We start from the raw sequence: 25,755 nt of genomic DNA, 5'->3' as shown, positions 1-25,755 counted from the left end.
GTTTTTTCACTAGATCACTTCGTATGGAAGGAATTGTCGTGGAAACTTTAGAGGAGGATCAGTCGTCCGGGGCGTTGAAAGTTCCAGTGTCCTTTTGAAGAGTCAAAAATGATTGGAGAGCAATCAATCCCGCTTCATTGCTTTTTTTGGCTGCCAAGTCATATCAGCACCAATCAAAAGTTTAAGACAACCATGCTGCCCATGCATAGCCTTGATAGCCCCTTGTATGCATGTAGATTTCATCATTGAGAAAGGGGGAATATTTGATCCTGAGTGTATCCGAAAAAGCTAAGGATATTAAGGTAAAACTTCAGAGAAGGTGAAAGGGGATGTTGAACTGATTCTAAAGACACTATGCACCCAGGTTGTTAAAAGGGTGCATCTGCCATATCTCAGGAATAGCTAAGGGTGGTAAGTTGAAACTTTCAGGGCATATTGGGGGAGATATTGTTCTATATAAAGACACTGTGTGCATCCATTTTTTTCGAAAGGGCTTATGTTCAATATCTCAGGATCGACTAGGCGCATTAATTTGAATTTTTTCAAGAAATGGGTGTATCTGCGATTTCATTGTGCTGTCAATGTAAAGAGTGATGTGGCTTCTGAGTATTTTTTATAATTTTTGTCACCAGGCCACTGCATGTGAAGGTAGATATTTCTTATAATTTTTTGGAAGTTCATAATTTTTAATAATTATTTTTTATAATTATATATTTTGTTTTTTATAATTTTTATTTTGGAAGTAGTTGTCGTAGAAACTTCAGAGGTACTCACTCGATTCAAAATTCGAAGTTCTGGTTTCCTTTGTAAGAGTCAAAAGAGATTAGATGTCAGTTTTTAGGTGCCTATCCCTCCTTCAACCCCCAAAGTCATCTAATCAAAATTTTGGGATAACTGTTTTTGCAAAATATTCGAAAGGTCCAATGACTATCCCCTCAGAAAAAAACCCAACAACCCCTGAGGCAGCGGTTGTAAGTAATGCACGTTGCCTATAGTTAATACATAGGTTATATTTTGGGAAGGAGGGCCACGTTTGATTTTGGGTCTCCATAAAAGCAACTCATCGCTAAGTAAAATCATTCCACGATACAAGTTTTTCGCAACCAATTTTAGTTTTCTAATTTAATGTGGCACTTATTTTGAAAACGCTAAATTCCTTTTACAATATTTTTTTAATCTGAATTAATCTCGTAAAGAGTTTAGTTCTATAGCCCCATAGTTGCATAATTATGAAATCACACCTTTAGAATTTTTGAAGCACTTCCAGAATTGGCAGCTATTTCTATCGGTTAGCTCTGGAATGTTCTGCGCTTTAATTCTTATGCTATACGACCTAGGGCAGTAGTTTGGCTTTATTACCTTTTGGAAATCGTTTGTCAATAAAGTGTTATCAGGTTTGAACAACAGGTGAACTTCAATAATGATGGACCGAGGTTGGCTAAGACAAAGCTCTGTAAATTTTTTTTTGTCAAAACGTTGGTGGGGTTCTATGCAGTGTTCTGGCTTCTTCTGTGCCTGGGGAAAAATCTTGAATTACGTACCCCCCCCCCTCTCTCTCCCAAAAATTTTCAGCCGAAGTTTTAACAAAGTTTTCATTTATCAACAAAATTTCCGTTTTTTAAATCAGACTTTTCTTATTATGAATTAACAAAATTATGAATTATCTCGTCTCAAATGATTGCTTTTAATTCTTGAACTCGGTCTACCTACGTTCTGCTTAAAATTCTACTTAAAATTGCTTAGATTCAATCTATTTACTTTTATTTTCAAGAAATAGTGATGAAGATATGGGAAAAATGAAAATCTCGGATTCAATTTGCTTATACTTACTGCCAACAGCGCACTGTACTTTATTTTAATAAAAACAAAATTTAAAAATTACAAAATGACTATAACCGTTAGACTATTTATGTGGAATTTTGTGTTCCTAAGACTTTGCGACTGGGGCAAGTGCCCCCTCTATCTCCCCTGATAATGCCTCTGACTGCTATACAATAGGCTACCCTATAAAGAGAAATTTCCTTTCTTTTACGAATCAACAAAGATGAATTTCCCTTATTCTACGAAGATATTTTCCAGCTATAATCCGGACTATAGCATTATACTTGATTTTGAATTTTCCTTGATTCAACAAGAGCTAAGAGCTCATATGGCACTTGTGGCGAGGTAAGAAGAGCGAAGAGCCAAGACATCATATGGTATGAGCTCTAGCAAAATTCTATGAATCAATAGATTGATTTAAAAGGAAAATAAGAGGCTTAATGCCGGTCAGGATTTAAAATAAGAGCTCTGAGTCACAGCTCTGAGTCTGAGCTCTGAGACACGATATCCTTCTAAATATCAAAATTCATTAAGATTCGATCACCCACTCGTAAGTTATCAATACCTAATTTTTTCTAGTTTTTCCTCTCCCTTTAGCCCCCCAGATGGTCGAATCTGGGAAAACGACTTTATCAAGTCAATTAGTGCAGCTCCCTGACACGCCTACCAATTTTCATCGTCCTAGCACGTCCAGAAGCACCAAACTCGCCAAATCACTGAACCCCTCCCCCCAAATCCCCCAAAGAGAGCGAATCCAGTACAGTTCCGTCAATCACGTATCAAGGACATTTGCTTATTCTATCCACCAAGCTTCATCCCAATTCCTCCACTCCAAGTGTTTTCCAGGGTTTCCCCCTCCGACTCCCCCAATGTCAAACCATCTGGTCGGGATTTGAAATAAGAGCTCTGAGATATGAATTCCTTCTAAATATCAAATTTCATTAAGATCCGATCACCTATTCGTAAGATAAAAATACCCCAATTTTCACGTTTTCCAAGAATTCCAGTTTCCCCATCCAACTCTCCCCAATGTCACAGATTCTGGTCGGAATTTAAAATTAGAGCTTTAAAGCACAAGATTCTTCTAAATATCAAGTTTCATTAAGCTCTGGTCACCCTTTCGTAAGTTACAAATACCTCAATTTTCAAAATTACCCCCCCCCCCAACTCCACCAAAGAGAGAAGATCCGGTCCGGTTATGTCAGTCACGTATCTTAGACAGGTTTTTATTCTTCCCATCCAGTTTCATCCTGATCTGACCGCTTTGCTAAGATTTCCAGTCCCCCCAACTGCCCTCCAATTACGCTGGATCCGGTTGACATTTAAAATAAGAGATCTGAGTTACGGGGTCCTTCTAAATATGAAGTTTCATGAAGATCTGATCACTTCATCGTAAGTTAAAAATACGTAATTTTTTCTAATTTTTCAGAATTAACCCCCCCCCCTAATAGGGCAGATCCATTCCAATTATGTAAATCACGTATCTAAGACTTCTGCTTATTTTTCCCACCAAGTTTCATCCCGATCCCTCCAATCTAAGCCTTTTCCATAATTTTAGGTTCCCCCACCCCAAACTCCCCCAATGTCACCAGATCCGGTCGAGATTTAAAATAAGAGCTTTGATGCACGATATCCTTCTAAATATCAAATTTCATTAGGATCTGATCACCTTTTCGTAAGATAAAAATACCCCAATTTTCACGTTTTCCAACAATTCCGGTTTCCCCCTCCAACTCCCCCCAATGTCACAGGATCTGGTCGGAATTTAAAATTAGAGCTTTAAAGAACAAGATCCTTCTAAATAGCAAATTTCGTTAAGATCTGGTCCCCCTTTCGTAAGTTACAAATACCTCAATTTTCAAAATTACCCCCTCCCCCAACTCCACCAAAGAGAGCAGATCCAGTCTGGTTATGTCAGTCATGTATCTTAGACAGGTTTTTATTCTTCCCATCCGGTTTCATCCTGATCTCACCGCTTTAAGTATTTTCTAAGATTTCCGGTCCCCCCAACTGCCCCTCCCCCAATTACGCTGGATCCGGTTGAGATTTAAAATAAGAGATCTGAGTTATAAGGTACTTCCAAATATGAAGTTTCATGAAAATCTGATCACTCCTTCGTAAGTAAAAAATACGTCATTTTTTCTAATTTTTCAGAATTAACCCCCCCCCCCCAATAGAGCGGATCCGTTTCAATCATGTAAATCACGTATCTAAGACTTCTGCTTATTTATCCCACCAAGTTTCATCCCGATCCCTCCAATCTAAGTGTTTTCCATGATTTTAGGTTCCCCCGCCCCAAACTCCCCCAATGTCACCAGATCCGGTCGGGATTTAAAATAAGAGCTTTGAGACATGAAATCCTTCTAAATATCAAATTTCATTGAGATCCGATCACCCGTTACTAAGTTAAAAATACCTCATTTTTTCTAATTTATCAGAATTACCCACAACTACCCCAAAGAGAGTGGATCCGTTATGGTTATGTCAATCATGTATCTAGGACTTGTGCTTATTTTTCCTACCAAGTTTCATCCCGATCCATCCACTCTTAAGTGTTTTCCAAGTTTTAGGTTTCCCCCTCCCCCCCCCCCCCCCAATGTCACCAGATCAAGTCGGGATTTAAAATAAGAGCTCCAAGACACGATATCCTTCTAAATATTAAATTTCATTGAGATCCAATAACCTGTTCGTAAGTTAAAAATACCTCATTTTTTCTAATTTTTCCGAAGTAACCCCCCCCCCCAACTACCCCAAAGAGAGTGGATCTGTTCCGGTTTTGTCAATTATGTATCTAGGATTTGTGCTTATTTTCCCGCCAAGTTTCATCCCGATCCCTCCACTCTAAGTGTTTTCCAAGTTTTAGGTTTCCCCCTCCCAACTCCCCCCAGTGTCACCAGATCCGATTGGGATTCAAAATAAGAGCTCTGAGACACAATATCCTTCTAACTGTCAAATTTCATTGAGATCCAATCACCCGTTCGTAAGTTAAAAATACCTCGTTTTTTTCTAATTTTTCAGAATTACCCCCCCCCCCCCCCAACTACCCTAAAGAGAGTGGATCCGTTCCGGTTATGTTAATCATGTATCTAGGACTTGTGCTTATTTTTCCCACCAAGTTTCATCCCGATCCATCCACTCTTAAGTGTTTTCCAAGTTTTAGGTTTCCCCCTCCCAGCCCCCCACCTCTATGTCACCAGATCCAGTCGGGATCTAAAATAAGAGCTCCAAGACACGATATCCTTCTAAATATTAAATTTCATTGAGATCCAACCACCCGTTCGTAGGTTAAAAATACCTCATTTTTTCTAATTTTTCAGAATTAACCCCCCCCCCCCAATAGAGTGGATCCGTTTCAATCATGTAAATCACGTATCTAAGACTTCTGCCTATTTATCCCACCAAGTTTCATCCCGATCCCTCCAATTTAAGTGTTTTCCATGATTTTAGGTTCCCCCACCCCAAACTCCCCCTAATGTCACCAGATCCGGTCGGAATTTAAGAGCTTTGAGACATGAAATCCTTCTAAATATCAAATTTCATTGAGATCCGATTACCCGTTACTAAGTTAAAAATACCTCATTTTTTCTAATTTATCAGAATTACCCACAACTACCCCAAAGAGAGTGGATCCGTTATGGTTATGTCAATCATGTATCTAGGACTTGTGCTTATTTTTCCCACCAAGTTTCATCCGGATCCATCCACTCTTAAGTGTTTTCCAAGTTTTAGGTTCCCCCTCCCAGCCCCCCCCCCCATGTCACCAGATCCAGTCGGGATTTAAAATAAGAGCTCCAAGACACGATATCCTTCTAAATATTAAATTTCATTGAGATCCAATCACCCGTTCGTAAGTTAGAAATACCTAATTTTTTCTAATTTTTCAGAAGTACCCCCCCCCCCCTCCAACTACCCCAAAGAGAGCGGATCTGTTCCGGTTTTGTCAATCATGTATCTAGGACTTGTGCTTATTTTTCCCACCAAGTTTCATCCCGGTCCCTCCACTCTAAGTGGTTTCCAAGATTTTAGCTTTCCCCTTCCCATACCCCCCCCCCCAACGTCACCAGATCCGGTCGGGACTTAAAATGACAGCTCTAAGACACGATATCCTTCCAAACATCAAATTTCATTAAGATCTGGTTTACCGTTCGAAAGTTAAAAATACTTGGTAGTTAATACCAAGGGCCATAAAAAGGTTACCGCAACAATACGAATTAGACTTTAGCTATCGCAATTGTACTACAGACAGTCTTTCTCTGGAGTCAAATTGTGATTTTAATGCCCAGTTCACATCAGAGTCACACTTGTTGATAAAATGCAAAGGTAATGAATGATTTGTGTTCCTTTTTTATTTTAATGTCATATTTGTGCTACAGAAGTGGAAAATTGAAATGACAAGAAAATTGGTAGGAAAAGCTTACATTGAAATTAGCTCAGTGCTGAATATTGTCTACGAACATTCTGTCCAATTTTACCAGATTCTTAATACAGCTTCGACTGTTGACAACTTACCTCAGCAACAAGCCACCTGAGGGTCAACACAGCTATGGACACTCCTTCTCTATTTTCTATGGAAAATATCTATAAAACCATTCACCGTCTTTTGGAGGGCCCATGCTTCAGAGCCATACTTGACCGCTGTCACCATTCTAGCTTCCAATATTCTTCTCTCTGTTTGCAGACTTATCATTCTATTCTTCCAAACTTTTCAACTGTAAAAAAACACTCTGGGCTATGGCTATCTACTTTTAACATCTTCCCTGCTCCCACCCTCTTTATTATTAACACCCAGCATTGCCCAACATCACCTCCTCACCTTCAGTTATTCCTAGTCATAACGATCTAGTCTTCTTAACATTAATTTCCAAACCTATTTTTGCACCCTGAACTCTTGAAACCTCTAAAAATTCGTTCATTTTGCTAATATTTTCATTTAGGTTGCTTTAATTACCAGTATAATCTCGGTCTAGGAAAGTTTTGCTGCTCCAATTAATTCTTTTTTAGCCCATTACCTTTGCTATGCTCCTTAGGCTAAAGTCTTTCAAAATGATCAATATAAATGTTCTAGGACGTGACCCTGCTTAACTCCTGATTTAATACAAAACCAGCTGCTAACCCTATTTCCAACTTTAACTGCAGCAATGTTATTCTCACACAGTATCATCTACTTCAATGTTTTTTATCTGATATTACCACACAAGCATAGGACCTTCGTTTAGTTAACGTGCAAACACTTACTCATCTATCTGTCTATATATATACAAATAAGTTGTTTGTCTGTCTGTCGACTGACGTCATTATAAGGATTGAGCTGTATGTCGTCATGAAGATAGTTGTCGTCATGTTTGTTATGACGTCATTATAAGTATTTAAGAAAATCGTTCAAAGACAAATCTTATCCATATATATAAAAATAACTTGTCTGGGTGTCGAGTGACGTCATTTTTGTGTGTCGACTGACGTCATGTTTTTCAACTGACGAAATTACAGACCGGGACATCGGGACACAAATGACGACCGAGACACCGGGACATCTATCAATATAAAAATAAGTTGTCTGTGTGTGTGTGTGTCGAGTGACGTCATGTTTGTGTGTCGACTGACGTCATGTTTGTTGATTGACGAAATTACACACCAGGACATCGGGACACAAATGACGACCGGGACACCGGGACATCTATCTATCTATCTATATATATAAAAATAAGTTGTCTGTCTGTGGATCAGGTGACGTCATGTTTCTGTGTTGACTGACGTCATGAAATTAGTTGCCGTCATTTTTGCTTTGACGGTGACGTCATTAATGGTATTTAAGACATTTGTTCACGGAAAAATGTTTAATTGTAAAATGACTGAAGAACCTACAATGGCAACAGCCGAGAAAGCTGCTCAAAGAGTTTATGCCAAAAAACTTGCTGCTGATAGAGAAAGTAAGAAAAGAAAGCGTTCCGAGGAATCACAAGAACAGCAAGAAAACAGGCTTGCGGCTAAAGAACGCAAAACCGCGCAGTTAGATGAAAATCCACCTGGACAGCGAGAGTCAAAACATATCAAAACTGAAAATGATAGCGATGATGATTGGGTTTGGGATTTTGACTTGGATAAGGTCATCAATGCCTACCAGATTTAAGTTAAAAAAACAAAGGTTCGTCGATATGTACTTCATAGTGACGCTGAAAAATAAAGAAGAAAAAGAAAACTGAAAAAAGAAAAAAGGTAAAAAACTAAAAAAAAACTAAAAAGAAAAAACACTCAAAGAGAAATTACAGACCGGGACACAAATGACGACCGAGACAGAGGGAATATAAGTGACGACCGGGAACCTCAAAGAGAAATTACAGACTGGGACACCCGGACACAAATCACGACCGGGACACAGGGAATATAAATGACGACCGGGACACAGGGACACAACTACAACGGGGACGCCGGGGGCACAGGCGGGATATATAAATGACGACCGGGACACAGGGATTGTTCGAATAGAAATTACAGACCGGGACACCGGGACACAAATGACGACCGGGACACAGGGAATATAAATGACGACCGGGACACTCAAAGAGAAATTACAAACTGGGACACCGGGACACAAATGACGACCGGGACACAGGGAATATAAATGACGACCGGGACACAGGGACACATCATTAGAATAATGAGGTATAGATCTGAATAGGGATTGTTTTTCCCATGGACAATTATATGTTGCATGTTCAAGAGACAGTAAACCTGACAATCTATTTATATGCACAGACAATGGGACAGCGAAGAATGTTGTATATTCGCATGTTTTACGTAGTTAAAAACATATATTTATATCTATCTCTATTCACAGGTGGGACACAGGGACACAACTACAATGGCGCGTAACTAATATGGCGCGTAACGACTTACGCGCGCGGGGGGGCTTGGGGGGGCGCGAAGCGCCCCACCAACTAGGTGTTGGGGTGGCGCGAAGCGCCACCCCAACAGCTAGTATATATATAAAAATAAGTTGTCTGTGTGTCTATGTGTCAAGTGACGTCATGTTTGTGTGTCGACTGATGTCATGTTTGTTGATTGACGAAATTATACACCGGAACATCGGGACACAAATGACGACCGGGACATAGGGAATATAAATGACGACCGGGACACTCAAACAGAAAGCGACCGGGACACAAGGAATGTTCGATTAGCAATCACCATCAACAAAGCACCAGGACTCAAATGACGACCGAGACACAGGGAATATAAATGACGACCAGGACACTCAAAGAGAAATTACAGACCGGGACACCGGAACACAAATGACGACCGGGACAAAAATGAGGGGTGAAGTGCCCCCCCCCCCTCCAACTAGGTGTTGAGGTGGCGCGAAACGCCACCCCAGCAGCTAGTCTATCTATATATATAAAAATAAGTTGTTTGTGGGTTATGTCTGTCTGTCTGTCTGTCGAGTGACGTCGTGTTTGTCCGCATATGACGTCTGAATTATTTCACACTAATACAAAAGAAGAAAAAAAACTAAAAAAAGGCAAAAACTACAAAAAAAAACTAAAAACTAATAAAAAAAACTAAAAAAGCTAAAAAACTAAAAAAACTAAAAAAAGGTAAAAAACTAAAAGAACTAAAAACTAATAAAGAAAAAAACTAAAAAAAAGGAAAAAACTGAAAAATAAAAGAGAAAAGAAAACTAAAAAAAATATGAATTAAAATAAAAAAATAAAAAAGATAAAAACTAAAAAAAAACTAAAAAGAAAAAACGAAAAAAAACTAAAAAAGCTACAAAAAAAGGTAAAAACCAATAAAAAAAACTAAAAAGAAAAAAATGAAAAAAAAACTAAAAATTTTTTTCATCATATAATATGACGTCTGAATTATTTCATCACTTTGGCTTTAGCATTAATATAAAAGAAGCAAAAATCTAAAGAAGGTAAAAACTACAAAAAAAAAACTAAAAAGAAAAAAAAAATCTAAAAAAGCTTAAAAACTAAAAAAACTAAAAAAAAGGTAAAAAACTAAAAAAAAATTAAAAAAAGGAAAAAACCATAAAATAAACTAAAAACTAATAAAAAAAACTAAAAAAAGCTAAAAAACTAAAAAAACTAAAAAAAACTAAAAAAGGTAAAAACTAAAAGAACTAAAAAAGAAAAAAAACTAAAAAAAGGAAACAAACTGAAAAATAAAGGAGAAAAAGAAAACTAAAAAAATATACATAAAAATAAAAAAACTAAAAAGATAAAAACTTCAAAAAAAACTAAAAAGAAAAAAGAAAAAAACTAAAAAACCTAAAAAAAGGTGAAAACCAATAAAAAAAACTAAAAAGAAAAAAAGGGAAAAAATTGAAAATTTATTTCATCATATACCAATTCAAAAACGAATGTATACCGGGATGACGACCGGGACACAGGGAATATAAATGACGACCGGGACGCAGGGACACAACTACAACGGTGACGCCGGGGGCACCGGGGGGATATATAAATGACGACAGGGACACAGGCAATGTTCGATTAGCAATCACCATGAACAAAGCTCAAGGGCAATCATTAGAATCATGAGGTATAGATCTGAATATGGATTGTTTTTCCCATGGACAATTATATGTTGCATGTTCAAGAGTCGGTAAACCTGACAATCTATTCATATGCACAGACAATGGGGCAGCGAAGAATGTTGTATATTCACAATTTTACGTCGTTAAAAACATAAATTGACTTTGCATCCAGTTGAACTTTATCCTTTTCAATCTTAGACATCGTGACGGATGAAAACTCGGAACAATCTATATATATAAAAATAAGCTGTCTGCGTGTGTGTGGGTCTGTCTGTCGGGTGACGTCATGTTTGTGTGTCAACTGACGTCATGTTTTCAACTGACGAAATTACAGACCGGGACATCGGGACACAAATGACGACCGGGACACCGGCACATAGGGAATATAAATGACGACACTCAAAGAGAAAGCGACCGGGACAAAAGGAATGTTCGATTAGCAATCAACAAAGCACCGGTACACAAATGACGACCGGGACACAGGGAGTATAAATGACGACCAGGACATAAGTAAAAAAAAAACTAAAAAAACTAAAAAAAAGGTAAAAACTACAAAAAAGCTAACAAGAAAAAAAAACTAAAAACTAAAAAAAACTAAAAAATCTAAATAAACTAAAAAAGAAAAAAAAGAAAAAAGGAAAAAAATAAAGGAGAAAAACAAAACTAAAAAACGAATGTATATACAGACCGGGACACCGGGATACAAATGACGACCGGGACACAGGGAATATAAATGACGACCGGGACACAGGGACACAACTACAACGGGGACGCCGGGGGGCACAGGGGGATATAAATGACGACCGGGACACCGGCACACAAGGAATATAAATGACGCCCGGGACACTCAAAGAGAAATCACAGACTGGGACACCGGGACACAAATGACGACCGGGACACAGGGAATATAAATGACGACCGGGACACAGGGACAAAACTACAAAGGGGACGCCGGGGGGCACAGGGGGATATATAAATGACGATGGCGACACAGGGAATGGTCGATTAGCAATCACCATCAACAAAGCTCAAGGGCAATCATTAGAATCATGAGGTATAGATCTGAATACGGATTGTTTTCCCATGGACCATTATATGTTGCATGTTCAAGAGTCGGTAAACCTGACAATCTATTTATATGCACAGACAATGGGACAGCAAAGAATGTTGTATATTCGCAAGTTTTACGTAGTTGAAAACATATATATATATATATATATATATATATATATATATATATATATATATATATATATATATATATATATATATATATATATATATATATATACATATATATATATATATATATATATATATATATATATATATATATATATATATATATATATATATATATATATATATATATATATATATATATATATATATATATATATATATATATATATATATATTATTCACAGGTGGGACATAGGGACACAACTACAATGGCGCGTAACTAATATGGCGCGTAGCGACTTACGCGCGCGGGGGGGCGAAGCGCCCCCACCAACTAGGTGTTGGGGTGGCGCGAAGCGCCACCCTAACTGCTAGTAAATATATATAAATATGTTGTTTGTTTGTGTGTCTGTCTGTCTGTCCGCATAAGACGTCTGAATTATTCATCATATACCAATTCAGAAACGATTGTATTCAAGCCGAAGCAGCTGAGTTGGTAAAGCGTTATGTTCCAGGTTCTAGGTCCGAAAGGTTCCATGTTCGAACCTTGGCTTTAGCATTAATACAAAAGAAGAAAAAAAAACTAAAGGGGGTAAAAACTCAAAAAAACTAAAAAGGAAATACTAAAAAAACTAAAAAAGCTAAAAAACTATAAAAAAAAACTATAAAAAGATAAAAAACTAAAAACTAAAAAAGATAAAAACAAAAAAAACTAAAAAAAGGTAAAAACTACAAAAAAAACTAAAAACTGTAAAAGAAAAAAAAACTAAAAAAAGGAAAAAACTGAAAAATAAAGGACAAATAGAAAACTAAAAAAAAATAAAAATAAAAAAAACTGAAAAATAAAGGAGGAAAAGAAAACCAAAAAAATAAAAATGAAAAAAAAAACTAAAAAGGGTAAATGTATTCAAGCCGAAGTAGCTGAGTTGGTAAAGCGTTATGTTCCAGGTTCTAGATCCGAGAGGTTCCAGGTTCTAACCTTGGCTTTAGCATTAATACAAAAGAAGAAAAAAAACTAAAAAAGGTGAAAACTACAAAAAAAACTAAAAAGAAAATACTAAAAAAACTTAAAAAAGCTAAAAAACTAAAAAAAGGTAAAAAAGTAAAAACTAGAAAAGAAAAAAAACAAAAAAAGGTAAAAACTACAAAAAAAAACTAAAAAGAAAAAAACTAAAAACTAATAAAAAAAAAACTAAAAAAAAACTAAAAACTAATAAAAAAAACAAAAAAACTAAAAACTGAAAAAGAAGAAAAAATTAATAAGAAAAAAACTGAAAAATAAAGGAGAAAAAGAAAACTAAAAAAGGCAAAAACTACACAAAAAAACTAAAGAGAAAAAAGAAAAAAAGGCTAAAAAAAAGGTAAAAACCAAAAAAAAATCTAACCAGAAAAAAAGGAAAAAAACTAAAAATTTATTTCATCATATACCAACTCAAAAACGAATGTATATACAGACCGGGACACAGGGAATATAAATGACGACCGGGACACTCAAAGAGAAATTACAGACTGGGACACCGGGACACAAATGACGACTGGGACGTGTGTGTCGACTGACGTCATGTTTGTCGACTATAAATGACGACTGGGACACAGGGATACAACTACAACGGGGACGCCGGGGGGCACAGGGGGGATTTATAAATGATGATTGGGACACAGGGAATGTTTGATTAGAAATCACCATCACAAGGGTAATCATTAGAATAATGAGGTATAGATCTGAATACGGATTGTTTTTCCCATGGACAATTATATGTTGCATGTTCAAGAGTCGGTAAACCTGACAATCTATTTATATGTACAGACAATGGGACAGCGAAGAATGTTGTATATTCGCAAGTTTAACGTAGTTAAAAACATATATATATATATATATATATATATATATATATATATATATATATATATATATATATATATATATATATATATATATATATATATATATATATATATATATATATATATATATATATATATATATATATATATATATATATATATATATATATATATATATTTATATATATATATATATATATATATATATTTATTCACAGGTGGGGCACAGGGACACAACTATAATGGTGCGTAACTAATATGGCGCGTAACGACTTACACGCGCGGGGGGGCTTGGAGGCGCGCGAAGCGCCCCCACCAACTAGATGTTGGGGTGGCGCGAAGTGCCACCCCAATAGCTACTAGTCTATAAAACTGAGAAGTAAAGGGGTTTTATATCTCAGGCACTTCTCAATTACTAATCTAAGAGGAAAAATTTCGTCGATATATTCTCTATCCTTCCTAAAACCACACTGTTCTTCTATTAAAACTTTGTCTAAAGCAAGGGCGATACTCCAGGAAATCGCTTTTAAAACTAAAAAAGAACAGAAATTGTTTCGTATATGAGAGTGACTGCCTCTTTTTCAACCATCGCTGTTTATGCTAAAGTTTGAATTTTGCTACAGTTCTTTAAGAAAGACTTCTCAACCACAAGGTCCATTAAAGAACAAATAAACTTTCAAATGTGGATGAGACCATTTATTTAGACAGTGAAAATAGGTACAAAAGCCTATATATTTTGATCCCATACACAGCGATCGTTATCAATAGATATACTAAAGTATACATTTTGAAACCAACATATTTACACAAAACAAAATGATTAACTTCTATTTATTCAAAAAATGATTAATTTCCGGGTAAAAGAGTTCAATAGCAAGGTTCATTCATAGTCTTGACATGTCAATTTTCTTCTTTAATCTTGTCCAACAAAGAGGTGGCGAAATCCTGCGTGTCTTCTAATTGCAAAACGAATGTTGAATCTATAATTGTATGCTTGATTGGTTTCATTTCACCATACATGACGCATTTTCGACGAAACACCTTAAATAACACAGGATGGTTGGATAAAGCACAGGATGGTTGGCCCCCAACCCCCCATTGCACTTCCTGGCTGAAGGGCCAAGAAACGGAGTTCAGCACCGCCGGTAGGGACTGTAGAGTCTAATGCCGTATTCTTTACCTTTTTTACCTTTTACCTTAAATAAGGCATCCTTTTCACAGACTATACTTCCTTTCTATGACGAACAAATAAACGTTCAAATGGGGGTAAGTCCATTTATTTAGAAAATGAAATATTATATTTCGAGTCATAGACAGCGTAATAGAGCTGCCTAAGTAAAGAGCGAAGTGACCAGAAAGTTTTTTATACCAGAGCACTTTGTATAGAAGGAGTTATGATAGAAACTTTGAAAGGGGCCCATTCGACTGGAAATAGAAAAGGCTAGTGCCTTTTTAATATTCGACAGCAATTGGAGGGTAACCAGCCCCCCCCCATGCCAATCATTTCTCCAAATACATCCAATCAGAGTTTTGAGATAGTCATTCTGTTCAACTTAGTTGGAAGTTCCGGAAATCATGTCTTTGATGATGACAACACTCCCCCACAGTCCTCATGTTAAGGGTTGTAAGTTATGCTGTGGGGGCATAAATTAATTGAAGTAACTTAATGAATTACATAACTTATCTGAAATTGCAAATTCTGTTGCCCTTTCTAATAGTCGAAAGTTATTGGGGAGCAGCCGGCTTCCCTTCCCCACATCCATCATTTCCCTAAATATATCCAACCAAAATTTGGAGATAGCCGTTTTGTTCAGCATAGTTGAAGATCCAGTACCTACGTCTTTGAAGATGACCCCCCCCCCCCAAAGATATCAGGACAAGGGCTGTAAGTTACCAAAGGCATAAAAGGTTTTTATGGAAATAGTGGTCGCATAAGCTTTGGAGAGGGCTCATTGGATTGGAAATTGAAAGTTCTAGTTTGCTTTTCTACAGTCAAAAGTTATTGGAGGGTAGCTAGCCCCCCCCCCCTTCCTCCATCTTTTCCCAAAACACATTCAATGAAAATTTTGAGATAGCTATTTAGTTGAGTATATTTGAAAGGTTCAGTAATTATGCAATTGGGGATGACAACCCCCCCGCGCGGCCCATGGGCCAAGAGCTATAGGTTATATTAGTTTCCCATTGTTAACATTTAAAGTGCTTGTGGAAAGGGTGGCTGCATGAACATCGGATGTGGCTCATTCAGTTGGAAATGCGAAGTCCTAGAGTCCTTTTTAAGAGTCAAAATTGACAGGGGGCAAACTAGGCCCACCCTATGTCTTTTTTCTTAAATGCGTCCTATAAAAATTTTGAGACAGCCATTTTGAGACATCTAATTTCTTCTGCATTGTTGACATATCCAGTAATTATACCTTTCGGAACATCAAACCTCATCATGATCCACAGAACAAGGGCTGTAAGTTGGGTAATTCGTTCCCTGTTTACATATAGTATTTGTTACTGAAAAAAGTATGCATGTTTGACCTTTAGTATCCAAAATTATAAAGGACATTCAGGTGAGTCTTTCAGAGAAAGTTCAGGGGATTGTTGAACCAAATCAAAGCAAGTTATGTGTATACGGGCTGCCAAAAGGGCGTGCCTCGGGAATTTCTGAGTATATTAATTTGAAACTTCCAGGAAATGATAAGGGAGATGATCAATTGACCAAACATGTAATATTTGTATGCTACTACTACTGCTTCCACTACTATCACCTCAACCACAGTACTATATTTAAAATATTGAGGGGACATTTGAACTACTCAAAAGATATTGTGTGTATGAAGATTGTCAAAATCTCGTATCTCAAGAATAGATAAGAGTATTAAGTTGGAATTTTCAGAGAATACCTAAAGAGGATTATCAATTGACCAAAAGGCAATATGCGCATGTTACTACTAATGGTACTACTGCTGTTACATTTACTAGTACTGCTACTGCTCCTACTTCAGCTACTACCTCTATTGCAAGTAATAAGAGCATTAAGAAGAAAATAACAAAAGTATGTAAATATACAATTTATCAAAATCATAAATCAGCAATGCCATAAACAACAAAGTGTATCAAGTTGAAACTTCCAGGACTTGATGAGAATGATGTTCAAATCACCAAAACACAGTACATACACAACTAATACTACTACTACTGTTACTGTAACTAATACGCTAATGACTTTAGGAAACGCTTAGGGGAGGTTTCAATTGAACAAAAAAAAACTATATGCCTACAGGATTTCAAAAAGGTATATTAGCAAAATCATAGGCACTGCTGCCCTATAATAGCTAGAAATACAATTAAAACGTTCAACTGAGCAAACCTGATTCATTTTCCAAACACATCCAATCAAAAATTTTGAGACAGCCATTGTGTTCAGCATAGTAGAATAGTCCAATAGCTATGTCTCTAGAGATATTGGGTTGGGTATGTCAACCCCCACAATTATGCAATAGGCCCATTGAGCTTTAAAACCAAATGTTACTTTAAAAATAAATGAAAAGGTACTGTGTTTATAGTTACCAAAAAGAAACCTCAGAAATACATTAAAACCACTTGTGGTATTACTTCAAAACTTTTGGGGCTACTACTATTGCTACTTCTGCTCTTGTAATTCAAATAAATTCAAAGAGTGTAAGTGTATCAAGGTTATCAAAGAGTAGAGATATAATTCTTGGGATTGATACTAAGTTTTATTTTTCAGGTCAACTTGAGGAGGTATAAACTTAAATTGAACAATACTATTTCTGTCAGGATTAAAAGATGTTGAAACAGTTTCTTTAACATATAAATAGCAAGTCTAACTATTGATTCTTATAGAAAAAAACAAAAAAGATATAAAATATTTTTTTACATGAAAAAGACCATTTCAATAAAAAGCAAACATAAAGTAATTTTAAAAATCTTTTACAACCAAACGAGTTCTTCAAAGAAAAGTAAAGAGCTCCATTAAGCCCAAAATTATTAGAAATAAATTCAAGTAACCTTCCAAGCTTAAAAGTATCACAAATCACCATCAATAAATAAATGAAACTCAAAACCAACAGAAATTACAATACATAACTGAGTAAAACACGAAACAAACAAAATTAACATGAGTAGGGCTGACAATCATCATGTCTTTTCAAGACCAGAATATAATTTCACTTAACTGAAAAAAAATAAATTTGAAATGTTTCACAAAGGGTATAGCTAAATCGGCAAAACGTTGAAAATCCAAAATAACCTCAAGAAGCTTCTTGAGGTTATTTTGGATTTTCAACGTTTTGCCGATTTAGCTATACCCTTTGACTGCATTTAAATCGACTTATCGAAGGCATTTGACAAAATCTCAATACCCATCCTTCTTTAAAAATGTGCAGCTTATAAATTGGGTAAAAAAAAACAATTGCATTTATTGCTGATTATCTAAATGGACGAACTCAACAGGTTGTTGTTGGTGAAGCTAAGTCATCCTCAGTTGATGTGTTAAGCAGAGTCCACCAGGGTAGCTACCTGGGTTCAATTTTATTTTGTTTATTTATTAATGATCTGCCTTCCTCTGTTCAGCATTCTGCTGTCAAGATTTTCGCGGATGACGTAAAACTTTATATACCAGTACGAGACCAAAACGATGTGCAACTTTTACAGGAGGATCTTGACTCTGTAACTTATTGGTGCGAATCTACTTCCATGTTCATAAACCCTTCTAAGTGTGTTGTTCTACACTATGCTCGTAAACTCCCACTTGTGCATACTCACCAGCTGTCTGGCATACGAATCCCTTCTAACGAAATAGTGCGTGACCTTGGCGTTTACTTTGATACCCAATTGAAATTTGATAAGCATGTTTCGGAAATTGTAAAGAATGCAAATTATCGTTTATCGTCTATAAGGAGAAGCTTTAGTAGGTTTAACCTTCGAAATTTCTTACTACTATATAAATCAATGGTCCGCCCTCTTCTTGAGTATAATACTTCTGTTTGGTTTTCATTAAGTCCAACGGATGAGCATAGGATAGAAAAGGTTCAGAGAAGGGCCATTAGATTGGTCCCATACCTTCAGCGCCTTTCCTATCCGCAGATACTTTCTAGGCTTCGACACCCGTCGTTGAAGTTTCGTAGACGTCGCAATGACCTTGTAAATGTGTTTCGTATAATTAAAGGAGTTGGTGATGTTGATCAAAATTTATTTTTTAAATTTAGCCATTATCACTTTACTCGTCAGCATGATTATAAATTATATCCCCCAAAACCACTGAAAAAAATTAGTCAATTATCTTCCGTTAGTAGAGTTGCCGGACCATGGAATGGTTTGCCTTTGGAGGTTGTCGAGGCAGAGAGTGTTTAAATTTTTAAGAGTGCATTAGTTAATACACATTTCAAACAGTTTGTGGTAACGAACTGTAGTAAGGAGCGACCAGGCTCAATATTAAACGAAACTCTAAATAACGAAATTTTGATGCTAAAATATACATCAAAAGAATCGGATTTTCATGCTAATTTTAAATATATAAGTTTCATCAAATTTGGTCTTTGTCATCAAAAGTTACGAGCCTGAGAAAATTTGTCTTATTTTAGAAAATAGGGGAAAACACCCCCTAAAAGTCACACAATCTTAACGAAAATTACACCATCGCATTCGGCGTATCAGAGAATCCTATAGCAAAATTTTCAAGCTCCTATCTACAGAAATGTGGAATTTTGTGAAGACTAAAAAAATTAGTCAATTATCTTCCGTTAGTAGAGTTGCCGGACCATGGAATGGTTTGCCTTGGAGGGCACCTAGGCCCCCTCCCATGCTCATTTTTTCTCCAAATTCAACAGATCAAAATTTTGAGATAGCCATTTTGTTCCGCATAGTCAAAAACCATAATAACTTTGTCTTTGGGAATGACTTACTCCCCCACAGTCCCCGTGGGAGGGGCTGCAAGTTACAAACTTTGACCAGTGTTTACATATAATAATGGTTATTGGGAAGTGTACAGTCGTTTTCAGGGGATTTTTTTGGTTTTGGGGGTGGGGTTGAGGTTGAGGGTAGGGGGCTATGTGGGAGGATCTTTCCCTGGTGAAATATGTCATGGGGGAACAGAAATTCAATGAAAAGGGTGCAGGATTTTCGAAAATTACTATAAAAAAAAATGAAAAAATAAACATGGAAAAGTTTTTTCAATTGAAAGCAAGGAGTAGCATTGAAACTTAAAACGAACAGAGATTATTACGCATATGAGGGGTTCTAAAAATACTTTAGCATAAAGAGCGAGGTATTTAGGTGGGGATAAATACCTTGCTCTTTATGCTATAGTATTTTTGTAATTTCAACTATTTATTCTACGGCCTTTCTGATTCAGGGGTCATTCTTAAAGAATCGGCACAAAACTTACGATTTAGTGTAAAGAGCGAGGTATTAACGAGGGTACAAACCACCTCATATACATAATAAAAATTTAAGAATATAAAAGTTTATTATGTAAGTTAATTCTTAAGTTACGTATATTTTTTACTAATAAAAAAATTCGTTAAAAATTGAAATTTATAGTTGCCTTTTTGTGTAACCGAAAAATTGCATGGCAACTAGGCCTCCTTCCCCATCCCTTATTTCTCAAAATCGTCTGATCAAAACTAAGAGAAAGCCATTTAGCCAAAAAATGAATTAAATGTAAATTTCATTTTAATAATTTATGTGTGGAGAGCCAAAATCAAACATGCATTAATTCAAAAACGTTCAGAAATTACATAAAAAAAACTAGTTTTTCTAACTGAAAGTAAGGAGCGACATTAAAACTTAAAACGAACAGAAATTACTCCATATATGAAATGGGTTGTCTCCTCTGCAATCCTTCGCTCTTTACGCTAAAGTTTGACTCTTTACCACAATTCTGCTTTTTAAAACAATTAAAAGCTTTAGCATAAAGAGCGAGGGATTGCGGAGGAGACAACCCATTTCATATATGGAGTAATTTCTGTTTGTTTTAAGTTTTAATGTCGCTCCTTACTTTCAGTAAGAAAAACTAGTTTTTTTATGTAATTTATTTAGACGCTTTTGTTGTGTAGTTTCGTGTTATTTAGAAGTTTTTGCTGTTTGTTTTGTCGTTGCCAATTCACTTTAAATTAGTATTATGATTTTGTGTTCTTGTGTTTTTGCTACAAGTATTGATGCTTATCGCTCTTTGTAATAATAAATAAATAAATAAATGAAATAAAAATTATTGTAACTTTAAGGAATAAATACCAGTATATTTATATTAAACTGATAATCCATGGTAGTTTTTTTCAGTAAAGTGCAAATTACGTTCTAGTCTTGAGAGGGCATGGGGGTTGTCAGCTCTACTCACATTAATTTTTGCTCGTTTTGAGTTTGACTTGGTCATATAGTGCAATGTCTATTCATTTTGAGTTTCATTTATTCATTGATAGTGATTTGTGATAGTTTTAGCTTGGTTATTTTACTTTGTTTCTGCTCATTTTTTGCTTAGTCATCATCAGAAAAAGACAAGTCTTTTGATGTATCTATTTTTATCGAAATTCTGTTTTTTAGAGTTTCATCTGCTATTAGGCAGAGTCGCTCCTTGATTACAGATCGTTACTACGAACTGTTTGATAAACCTACGCGTTCAATTTAAGGCCCAAAGACGTGTTTTCTTTACGTATATTGCTAGATGATTTGTAGATGGCATTTTTTTCTAATAGTGACATCTAAACGAAGATTTCAAAACAAACACATTACAATCTTGAAGAAAAGACGAAAAATCTAAGGATAACTGAAAGGATTGAAATACTTATCTAGAGAATAAACTTTGAAAAGAAATGGGTTTACGTTTGCTTGTGCATCCCTTGCCATGTCCAGATGATCAGTTTGTTGAAAGGTAATCCTACGGTATTGTTGTAGCTGCAAAAAATGTTGTATAGTTTAGGTTCAGTTTCACATTTGTAATTTTGCAATTCTTGAAGACTGAAATGATCTTTTTCAGATTGGAATTGACTACTCTTTGGTTGATTCACAAATGAATAGCTAAGAAATAGACACATCTTTAGAATCAGTATAAATTTATAGTTGACAACATAATTGTAGGCCTAGGCTAGGATGAAATTGAACATATCATTTAATGCCTCTTTATGTGATAGTTGGCTAATTGCTTCTGGTAGAAGTTACATTTGATTCCTCAATAGGACTCTAAAAGGTAAGACAGTCCTTAATAACATTCAACATCTGACTTAAAAAGTGGTAAATGTTTAGTATAAAGGTTTAATTTGATGTAAGCTAGAGTTTGGCATGTGTACTGCCAATCCAATTAGCAAATCTGACCAAGAAACTCTAAATACAGTTCAGAGGCATACAACTAAAAGGTTTCTATGACATTCCCTACCCCTCCAAGCTTGAAAAACTAAATTTACCCACACTGACTTATCACCAAAAGAGAGAAGATATGATCATGGCATTCAAGTTGCTCAACCAGAAAGAACTTATCCCAAATGTCTTTCAACCAGATGCTTATTTAATTACAAGAGGACATGATCAAGAAGCATGCCAACTGTAGACTATATAGTAAATTCTTTTTTAATTGGGTAGCAAATCTATGGATCTTGTTAGACTAGGAAACAATCTCTTCTGATAGTATAGAGTTCTTCAAATCATCATTTGACAAGGAATGGTGCAACAAGCCCTGGCAATTATTTTGGGATTAGTCAGCATGCAATCATCATTGACTGGCAAATACAGGATCATCCTATTGCTGTGTGCAATTTAAGGTAGTAGTAACCAACAGTTTGAAAACATGTTCAAAAAACTGTTTTGTAGAAAAATATTGCTGTTTGTGGATAACTTAGGAATGGCGATTTTATTTTCTTTAGTTTTAATGGTAAATATTATTTTGAAAAAAATTGCAGAAATTTTTAAAAAGAGCCTGAAACTCCTCAAAAATGACATCACAGAAAAAGCTGATGGGTAAATATTAAGCAGTTCATACTATTAACCCACAATTAAAGCAAACATTACTTGTGTATAATACACCACTCACTCAAGTTTATTCTGTGTAAAACTTGAGAACAAATGGGTTTCTTTGTTTCTTTAGAAACAAATTCAAGCCAGATATTTGCAAATTAGGGGGGAGGGGTGGAGGTAAAGTATATCAGGTCTGCTTGCAAAATGTTTGAGGTACAATTATTGTACATATTATGAAGAGCATAAACTTGAGTGAGTGGCATGCAAGACACAAGTACCAAGCAAACATACCACTCAATACCTTTTTTTATGCTCTTTTTAAGTATGATAATTATTTTTGTGCAAATTCACCTCACCCACCCTTATATATACCAATTTAGGGTGAATATTGCACATTAAAGGGGTTGAGGGTAAGGTTCAAACTTACCTATTTGAATTTAACATTCATTTGCATAGGGAATGAACTTTACCTCCCCCACCCCCTAATGTGCAAATGTATACCCTAGGGGTGGGGGTAAAGTGAATTTGCACCAAAAGTAATTTTTTTATATTAAAAAGAGCATAAAAAAGGCATCAAGTGGTATGTTCACTTTATTCATAGTTCAATAACATGAACTGCTCAACATTTACCAACTGATGTTGAATTTTAGGGGTTTTTGGCTCTTTTAAAAATTTCTGTTTTCATACTAATATTTTACTATGAAGACTAATGAAAATACTAACTATCATTCTTGAATGAGCTGCAAAATGACAATTTTGTTTTCACTAGCCAGTTCTTTTTACACATTTTAAACTTTTGGTTGCTCTGAGCTATTTTGAGCCCTGTAAGAGCTCAAAATGTAATCTGCCCCAGAAGCAATTATTGAATTACGAAAGAGCATCAAAAAAGGCACTTTCATCCTAGCTAAATTGTGTTGTCAGCTATAAATTTATCAGAATCAACTTCCTAGTTTATCCTGAATCCAAATATAATCATATTTCCATTGGAAATAGACTTTATTCCCTCCCCCACCAATGTGCAAATGTATCCCCTGAATTGTATATGTGCAATGTTTTTTTTCCATTATTTTGATGAATTGTTAAATCAGTTTGAAGATAAAAGTGACTTACAGAGAACTCAGTGAATATATATTTGCACATTAGGGGTGTGTGTGTGTAAAGTTTTTGATGGAACTGAATGTTACATTTGGATTAAGGATAAAATTCTGAGTATGTGTATTTTGTAGCTATCTCATTAATGAGTTAATTGGAAAATATGCCAAATTTTTTGTTTTTTATAGTATAAGTGGTGTCTATGATAACTAACCCCCACCCCCACCCCTAAGTCTCATGTATAGCCCAAGATACAAAACAAGCATAAAAAAGGATTATTTTATTTACTTTGTAATATGCACTAGGTATCAACTAATCATATTTTCTTTTTGATTTTCTTCAAAATGTTTTGTAAAATCTACTAGGCCTTTGAAATCAAAACAGCACCAGTCCTAGTTTACAGTTACTCTTTCTCAGAAGGAAACACTATATAATTCTGAGAATAGCTTTTAAAAATCCTAAAATGCTTAATTGTATCATTCTTGAATTCCTCATGCTTCACTTAACTTTACCCCCACCCCCTAATGTGCTACATATATATTTCAAATTATATAATTTCTTTACATTTTTTTCTGTTTCTTGATTTGGTCAATTTTGCTTCTTTGCTTTTAAATCTATTTACAGAAATGAATGACATATGCCTAAATAGACCCTGGTATCATTCTCTTCTGTTCTCGAAGTGTGTATCAATTGAACCATAAAATAGCATTTGGCTGCAGAGGCATCACTAGCCAAAAGAGTTGGGGGAAGGGTAATGGATTTTACTGACTGGGTGGTCATTTTTGCTATTGAATTTAAATCCCTTTTTTTACCAACTGAGACTGATTTTCTTTTTTTAATTTTATGTCCTATATTTCCACCAGTCCTTTTAACATAAAAAACTGAGCCAGTAAATTAGCAATACTTTGCAGCTCTATTTTGCCATAAAATTTTTTTACTTACTGACATCAACCCTCTTCTCTTGTACATGATGTCAAGAATGTTTGAGTGCCATCACATGACAGCATAGAAATAACTAAAGAGCTTGTAGATTTCATGGCAAGCTTCAAGTCGAAAAGCTAAGTGAACATTTATGAAGACATAAAGCAATACCAACATCCATGCCTTTGCCTTTTGGTTATAGTCAAACATCTTCAGGTAAGACCTTTATTTGCCCCCAAAAATCTGTTGAGATTAGTTCTCTTGTAAATAGCAGGTAAGAATGGGGGGGGAGGCAATAACCATATAATATATCTACATAAAGGATATAATTCAATTTGTTTTTTACTTAAGCAAATTTAGGAAAAATAAATATCTACTTGAAATTTGAAATTTTCTCTTACTTTGGTCTATATCCAAGAAGAAAACAAGTATCAACTAAAAACGCTAGCAGCAATAGATTGGGCAGTTTATTCAGAAGCCAGCTGACCTTCCTAAGAGGCAACCCCAAAGATGAACAGAATAATGCATTTGGCATATACCCCTTCCCTTATATGTTGGTCTTAGATTATCCATGGCTACTATCTACTTTGAGTCAATGTATTCCCATGTTTGCACACAAGGAAATGGGAAGAGAAACCTCAAGATCAGTAAAAACATTTTCACTTGTAGCAGTGATTTTAATAATGGAACATTACAATAAACCCCCATTGTAATAATGAATTACATAAGTTCCTTGGAAATTTATAGGAAGACTTTGATTTAGTCTATATAAGGCTAATTTAAGAGCAGAAAAACAAGTGACCCATGATGGAAAAAAACAAGTCAGTCCCTTCTCTATACCTCCTGTGTACCCACAATACTTTTATCCATTCCTCCCTTCCTAAACTATTGTTTCCTAGTATGACACTTTGGTGTGAGATTCTACAAGTCTGACTTGTTGGAAGGAATTAATTTTAGATTGCATATAGAGAATCAAAGGTTCCTTGTCAAAGGCTGCTTGAGTCTTTAACCACAAAACCTTATCCAACTTATCTCACTGCATAAACTTCAAATTATTCCTTTTGAGCCCCCATTTTCACCAAAATACTATTTTATTATTCCCCTTCACCATTACTCCCTTGTCAAGCAACATCATTTGTTTTAAAAGTGCAGACAATTGCCCCTTGAAATGATGTTTTTCTTTGATGTTATAATTCTGAAGTATGACTATAGTTATGTCATGTAGCATTTTAGCTGGAGCTAATCTAATGTGGAGATGACAAACTAAATTAGTTGCTTTTGTTGTTTTTTCTCCTTGTCTTTGTATATCATGTATTATGACAATTAAAAACAGTTTCTGTTGTATTCTGTCTTTTGTGCATTTTCTTTTTAAATGAAAAGAATTTGTTTTTATCTTTCAAGGT

General features: G+C 35.4%; 1 protein-coding gene and 1 long non-coding RNA gene across 2 annotated transcripts in view; one reads left to right on the top strand and one right to left on the bottom strand.

The window, feature by feature from the left end:
- LOC136031757 (uncharacterized) overlaps positions 1-25,755 on the bottom strand; it is a 216,168-nt gene that overhangs the window by 29,187 nt on the left and 161,226 nt on the right. The window lies entirely within an intron of this gene.
- The window catches only part of LOC136031753 (E3 ubiquitin-protein ligase UBR5-like), a 76,594-nt gene continuing 71,975 nt past the window's right edge, over positions 21,137-25,755 (top strand). The window contains 1 exon segment of the mRNA XM_065711481.1: positions 21,137-21,263. Coding sequence (XP_065567553.1) covers positions 21,205-21,263 — 59 coding nt within the window. The 5' untranslated portion in view covers positions 21,137-21,204.

The sequence above is a fragment of the Artemia franciscana genome, chromosome 10 (assembly GCF_032884065.1).
Source record: "Artemia franciscana chromosome 10, ASM3288406v1, whole genome shotgun sequence".
NCBI lineage: Eukaryota > Metazoa > Arthropoda > Branchiopoda > Anostraca > Artemiidae > Artemia > Artemia franciscana.
Note: the sequence above shows the minus strand (reverse complement) of the source record. Positions and strands in the feature narration are given on the sequence as shown.